This window comes from Melanotaenia boesemani, chromosome 2 (assembly GCF_017639745.1).
Source record: "Melanotaenia boesemani isolate fMelBoe1 chromosome 2, fMelBoe1.pri, whole genome shotgun sequence".
NCBI classification, from domain to species: domain Eukaryota; kingdom Metazoa; phylum Chordata; class Actinopteri; order Atheriniformes; family Melanotaeniidae; genus Melanotaenia; species Melanotaenia boesemani.
The window spans coordinates 40,153,555-40,160,358 of record NC_055683.1 but is presented as its reverse complement, the minus strand read 5'-3'; the positions used below and the strand labels follow the sequence as shown (position 1 = coordinate 40,160,358).

The 6,804-nt window shown below is 44.5% G+C and overlaps 1 protein-coding gene across 1 annotated transcript; it reads right to left on the bottom strand.

Moving 5' to 3' along the window:
* Positions 1-1,676: 1,676 nt before the first annotated feature.
* LOC121651444 (keratin, type I cytoskeletal 13-like) lies at positions 1,677-5,515 on the bottom strand. The gene is made up of 7 exons (XM_042003674.1): positions 5,009-5,515; positions 4,745-4,827; positions 3,866-4,022; positions 3,631-3,792; positions 3,115-3,240; positions 2,812-3,035; positions 1,677-1,988 (listed from the first exon to the last, which is right to left on the bottom strand). Exons 1-7 carry the CDS (start codon positions 5,453-5,455, stop codon positions 1,844-1,846), a joined length of 1,344 nt encoding a protein of 447 aa, XP_041859608.1. The 5' UTR covers positions 5,456-5,515; the 3' UTR covers positions 1,677-1,843.
* Between the last annotated feature and the right edge of the window lie 1,289 nt (positions 5,516-6,804).

Below are 6,804 nucleotides of genomic sequence, written 5' to 3'. Positions count from 1 at the left end.
AGGATTGTAGAAAAATCTCAGTATGCATGTGAGTGTGTGTCTGAGTGTGTGTAAGTGTATGATATAAAGTAAAAATAACAATAATAAAAATAATGATCTGTTTTATTATAAATATGTGTGACTTTTGTAATAAACCAAACCGATTAAAAATTATGAAAATTCAGCGAGTTATGGTGATTTTAATCGTCGTCTCTGTTGGCTAATGCAGGAAGTAGACGCAGCCCAAGATGGCAGCCGCGTTGACGCATCGTTCCAATGAACAGCAGCGTCAGAGGCGACATCTACGTGGATGCTAGCTAGCTGTAGATGCCAGCTATCATGGCAGGGTTTCTACTGCTGGGCGGTTTCTATGATGGTCTACTAGTGATGGTGATCTTAGTGTTTCAGTAATTTTATATTATTAAGTTAGTTAGTTAACTAACATGGTCGTTGACCGGGTAACTGAGAAGACTGAGCTGTGGAGAAAGCTGTTGTTTTAGCCTGATGAGCTAAATAAAATGATCAAAACAAAAGCAGAAAATGCAGAAAACCAAGCAAAAAATGCTCATTTTAAAATTAATTAGAGTTAGTGCATCTTAATAAGTCTTAGTGTAAAAGACATTACGAGGAATACATGAGAAAATGAGGATTAAATAACACCAGAACGCCCAGAGCTATAAACATTTTTATAAGGCTGATTGCACTGGATCCACCAGCCCCCCGTCAGTGCAGCCGACCCGGACCCTGGCCCATGGGGCAACCACCTTCCTCTGCCCGCCCCTGGTGACGCCCCAGACCCAGTAACAGGTCGGACAATTGATCGTTGCTGGCGGGCCCCAATTATCAGGTGTAGTTTGAATTTATAAGAGACCAAATTCTAGATTAACTCAATATTTAACCCAAATCAAGGCAGATTAGACACAGAATACCATCAAAGTACTTTCCTCTACGATTTAAAAGAAAAAAAGAAAACTTCTGGACACTTCACCTAAACTGGACCCAGCTGATCTCAGCTGTGACTGACAGATTAACGGAAAATCTAACGTTTCATTTGTGATGGAAAGTTCAGTCTAGTGATCTGAACCAATAATCAGACTTCATAATGAAATGACAGACTGTCTGAGGCCGAGATCAGTTAATAACCTGAACAGCGATGTTGTGAGGGAAACGTTCAGCATCACGGATCCCATGTCACGCAGATGCTCCCCCAGATGTTTTCATTAAGCTCTTACCAGTCAACAAAAATCTGCATTTAGTCAACGAGGAGCTGCTGGGTCCCCATGATCATATATTATATCAGTAAATAAGCATTAGGTCATTTAACACTCAGCTATAATTATAACATTAATGAATCACAGTATGAGTAAATGTTAGTTTCTCAGTGGCCGCTGATTATTGATTTTAATGACATATTCACTGAGAACAGTGAAAATAAAATTAATCAGTCTCGTATCGTTGAACACATTGTGGGAGCTGGTGGTGGGGAGGGCTTGAGTGTAGATACAATAGCAAATAATTCACCAGAAAACTTTCCATTTTATAAAAACCTGTTTTCACCCACCAGGGTTGATGGATGTTTTTGACTTTACTCTTGATGAATGGATTCTTCAGCACACGTGGTCTCAAATATGATTTGATCAGACAGAAATCAATATTTAAAGTTGTGACAAAGAGGAATGATCAGAGAATAAACAGGATTTTTTTTCTTTCATTTGCTTTATTTCATCTCATTTCGACAAGCCTTTGAGCTAATTTCTTCTTGATGCTCCACCCGGTGGTCAACAGAGGAACTGCAGCCTCAGAAAAATAGCTGGTTTGGAAGCACCTTTATTTTCATTTCTGTGACATCACTTCCTGCTGGACCTCAAAGGGTCACTTCCTCCTTTGAGGAGCTCACGACCTGCCCATCCACCACCTCCTCTATAATGACGATCTGTTTCTTTGTGGTTTCTTTCTTTGTGGTGGAGATAGTGGGCGGGGTGGGCTGCTTGGGGGGGGCGGGGGGGACTCTGCAGGGAAAGAAAAACCAGATATTCAGATAGCTGAAGATTTAATGATTAAATATGTCTGATGATGTTTATTTACAATGACTTGTCATTAATGTGTATCATTATTTTACATTATTTAATTGATTCTGGTGTTTGAGATTAATAAAAGAAAAATTAAAACAAACTATATTAAGAAATTTTCTTCTTTCAAAAAACAAAGTATTTTTAGCCACAATAAGGCCAGTCAATATTTTCATATATCACCATTTTTGCATGATGCATTTATTACTGATGTCATACTGTGACTCGATGAACGGACCAGACCAGATAAAAGTCATACAGATTTACATCGATGTAATAAAAGCTGAAGTCTGAATACAATAAAATGTCTTTCATGAGTTCATTAAATACTTTTCACTGTCCTATGATGCCAAACTTTTCCTAAATTACATAAAAGTTCCGTTGGACATGAAAATAATTTGATAAAGTTATGGTATAAAGACAGTTTGATATAGTTTGTTTGATTTACTCCTTATGTTCGCTTCTATGCAGATGATGCTCTTCTGTTTGTGTCTGCGATATAGAAGATTTCTATTTTCCCAAATTAGAAAAAAAGTTGTTTTTTTTTTAAGCAAGTTTCAGATGCTTTAAGATTTAAATTTCTATAATAAAATATTTAACCCTCAAAAAGGGGAAATATGATTTTCTTGACTTTTAGTTGGTAGTGACCCCAATTTCAGTCAGCAGAATATAATTCATCATCTTGGTTTTTTGGTCTTCAGTTTTTCAGATTTGTATACATTTTTATTTATTTATTTACAGTTTAATGAAGTCAGTGTCTCACCTGCTGCCGCCCTCCCCGTCCAGCAGCCTCCTGTACTCGGCGATCTCCATCTCCAGCCTGGTCTTGATGTCCAGCAGCATCTGGTACTCGTGGGACTGCCGCTCCAGGTCGGCCTTCAGCTGCATCAGCTGCTCCTCCAGCATAGACACCTGGTTCTGGTAACCCGCCAGCAGCATGGCGTAGCGGTTCTGAGTCTCTGCCAGAGTTCCCTCCAAGCCGGCTTTCTGAGGAGACAGAGAGGAGACGGGTTAGTCGCCCGGGATACCGGTGGTCGGGTTATCAGTGCTAGAATGCAATGCTCACCATGCTAAGCTGCGCCTGCAGCTCGATCTCCAGACCCTGCAGAGTCCGCTTGAGCTCTGAGATGTCTGATTTGGATGACTGGAGAGTTTCTGTGCTGAAGGCGACTTCTTTGTTCAGTGCTTCTGTCTGTGTGGAGGAAAAAGGGCCGTTTAGATTTCCTCACATTATATGAAAATAGATAAACCATCTGTTTCCTTTTGTTCTCTTCACACACATCTTTCCTTTCCTTCTTCAGTGTGTGTGAAAGCATCTTTTTGGATAAAAGAGTCTTAACTTTGGGTTTGTGTTAACGGATAAATGTGTGAAAAATGTCCTGAAAGAGATGAATACACATGTATGGAAACTAAATAAGATTTATTTTTAATTTCATTAAATTCTAATGTGAGTAGATTCAGAAAGATTTGATCCAGAAACTTCAGGATCAACAAAAAAAGGAAGAAACTGTGAAATGATGTCATGTTTCAGGATTATCTGGATGGGAATGTGGGGTGGATAAAATGAGAATCCCATGCTCACCTTAGACTGGAACCAGGCCTCCAGGTCTCTGCGGTTCTTGGCAGCAACGGTCTCGTAGTGGTCCCTCATCTCCTCCATGATCTTACTGAGGTCCTGTCCTGGAGCAGCTTCCACCTCCACGTTCACCTGGCCGCTCATCTGAGCGCGCATGGCCATCAGCTCCTGCAGAAACATCACATTTACAGACTCCTGAACGCCACCCAGCACCTTTCAGAACATTTGCACATCCTCTCACCTCCTCGTGGTTCTTCTTGAGGAAGACCAGCTCCTCCTTCAGGCCCTCGATCTGCATCTCCAGATCGCTCCTGGCCAGAGTCAGCTCATCCAGAACCCTCCTGAGCCCGGCGATGTCGGCCTCCACCGACTGCCTCATGGCCAGCTCGCTCTCGTACCTGCAGGGGAACATGAAGACCTAGTTTCTGGCTCTGAGCTGCTGGTTGGCTTCGTGGTACCCAGGAGATAACCGAACGTCCACCAGTGGTGACTTCTGTTCACTTTAACTTCTGTTTGAGAAATTTGTGCCACTCAAAAATCTGAGTTTGCAGGGACGTGGAGGATGCTGCAAATCGCTTGTTTGCTTTTTATACATTTTTCTTAGCATTTTTTCACTATACACAGCCTCATATTTCATTCCGTCGACGCTCCAGAATTCATAACCTGGCCTGCAGCCTGATTTATTGGAAAAATTTTAGAAGGTGAGCTTTTTATCCTCCACCAGTTCCTCTCAGCTTCTCTCTTCAGTTTGATCTGCTGTTTATACAGATGTTTTATCAGGATAGAAACATAAATTAAGTTTGCAGATGATTTTCATGCACTTTAAAATCTAAAAAGCTGGTTTTACAAAAAAAAAATTTCACTAACGAGTGAGTTTAACAGAAATGTGAATGTGAAGCAGTTAAGTGAGTCTGAGTTTTCTGTAAGTGAAGTTGTGACAGAAACTTGATAAATTCCACATAAATGTCATTTCTTCTTGTATTAGTTAGTAATTGTGTTTTTATCTAACAGTTTATGACTGTCGGCGTCCAGCTGTGCTCCTCCCTGCAGGCTTGTGCTGTGAGGCTGGAAAACAAGCTGCTCCTCAGGGTTAAATAAACTCTGATCCTTTTTAACTCACTTGACCCTGAAGTCATCTGCGGCCAGCTTGGCGTTGTCGATGGAGAGCAGGATGCCTCCGTTTACTTTAGTTGCCGCCTGGATCTGCAGGACAACAGGGTTTCAATCCTCAGAAAAGCTGTCAAATATCAGTAAAATAAAACAGTGAAATCTGAATCGTTGATCAGATTAAAGAGCACAGAGCTATACGACAGCCTGGCAGTGACAGATGAAGGAGTCACGTGACCGTCCTCCTGCTGCTGGTCACATGACCAAACAAGCCTACCTTTCCCTGCAGGTCAGCGATGGTGGCGAAGAAGCTGCTGTAGTCTCTGGCCGAAGGAGACGTCTTCTTCTCCAGGAACTGCCTGATCTTCAGCTCCAGCTCGGCGTTGGCGGCCTCCAGCTTGCGGACCTTCTCCAGGTAGGACGCCAGGCGGTCGTTCAGGTTCTGCATCGTGGCCTTCTCATTGGCTGAGATGGTGATGCTGTCGGCTCCACCTGCTCCTCCACCTGCTCCGAAGCCAAAGCCACCTGCTCCTCCACCTGATCCGAAGCCGAAGCTACCTGCTCCTCCACCTGATCCGAAGCCGCCACTGCCACCTCCATACACCGACATGGCGGAGCTGGCGGTGGACATCCTCATCCGAGGGCCCCCGATGGCCCCATACATGGACCTGCTGCTGCTCAGGTAGGTTCCTCCACCAGCAGACCTGGAGCCAAAGGATGTCATGGTGATGAAGGTTCAGGAGGCTGGCGTCTGAGCTGTGGAGGAGAGAGTGAAGCGTTCAGGGAGCAGCTGGTGTTTTATACTGTCGGAGGAGGAGGATGGCGAGCTCACACCAGGCCTGGGAGGAGACACCTTTTATTGTTTATCAGACTTAATGAGTTTAGGTGTGTCTGACACATGTGGAATCCACAGATTATCAGCTTCAACCTGCCAACTTTCACATTTCCACCTCACACCAGAAGAGCCGACAGCAGAGGAAGGGCCAGTCCAGACATGGATGACATTTACCTCAACCACAGGCATGAAGAGGCCCCGTGCAGCTGGAAAGGACCCAGCAGCCCATACCAGGCAGGCTGAAGAGCAAACAGCGCAGACAAAAGAGGCAGGAGTGGCCGAGGTCAGCAGAGATTATCCAGCTCCACATGATCCTGGTGGGGGGAGGCTCGCAGTTCTCCCAGTTTTCTTCCACTTTACCAGCTGCAGGGACGTTTGTGGGGACCAGAAGTCCACTGTGAAGTCTTTCTTTATGAGCCGGATTCAGGATTCTGATTAACAATATGCTGATGGTTCTTTATCTTATTTTTTTATTAAAAGGAACAACATAACAAATTAAACCTTAAACCTCCACCATATCTTCTGTCATAATCAGTGTTTCAGGAACTTTAACTCCGGGGGTACAGTGTGAGGGATAGCTTAAATAATCCATGATGACACCACGATTTATCACATTCCAGCCCAGCCGAGAGACCAAGTCCCTCCAGAGTGTCCTGGGTCTTCCCCGGGCCTTCTCCCAGCGGCACATGGCCAGAAACCTGTCCAGAAGGCATCCTAACCAGATACTCGAACATCCCCAGATGAGGAGACAAAGAAAGCAAAGAGGGGGCAGTTGTTGCCCCAAAACCGTGGAGCAGCCTCCGCCTGCACAGTAAGCTCTCACAGTCAGCTGGGATGTTAAAAACCACCTGAGGAGCCATTTTGTTCTCCCGCTTTCAGACCAGACTGAGTGCTGGCATTGTTCTCATCGTCTTTTACACCAGCGTGTGTTCTCTTCGGGGGGAGAGGGGTTTGAAACGTTTGGGAACAACGAATTTAGGCTATGTCCACAGGGCGTCGAAGCCGGTTCAGGTGTGAAAATGGTGACTCGCCATCCCCACCAAACCGCGGTAGTACATACTACCAGGCTGTGGGGGGCGCTACGATGATTAAAGAGGAACAGTCCAGACCTAGAACAAGACGTGGCGAGTGTGCAGATAATGACGTATGTGCTTGCTCCTGCTGGTGATGGCGGTGGTGTACCAGCAGAGCATTTTGGTGCTAAAGCTGCACACGAGCGGTCTGCAGCAGCAGCCCAA

What these genes read in the sequence shown, in the direction of transcription:
- LOC121651444 (XM_042003674.1), bottom strand. Translation starts at nt 5,455, where the DNA reads ATGACATCCTTTGGCTCCAGGTCTGCTGGTGGAGGAACCTACCTGAGC. An exon ending in TCAAGAAGAACCACGAGGAG is followed by an intron (nt 3,793 to 3,865) that starts GTGAGAGGATGT and finishes ATGTTTCTGCAG; the next exon opens with GAGCTGATGGCCATGCGCGC. An exon ending in TGCAGGCGCAGCTTAGCATG is followed by an intron (nt 3,036 to 3,114) that starts GTGAGCATTGCA and finishes CTGTCTCCTCAG; the next exon opens with AAAGCCGGCTTGGAGGGAAC.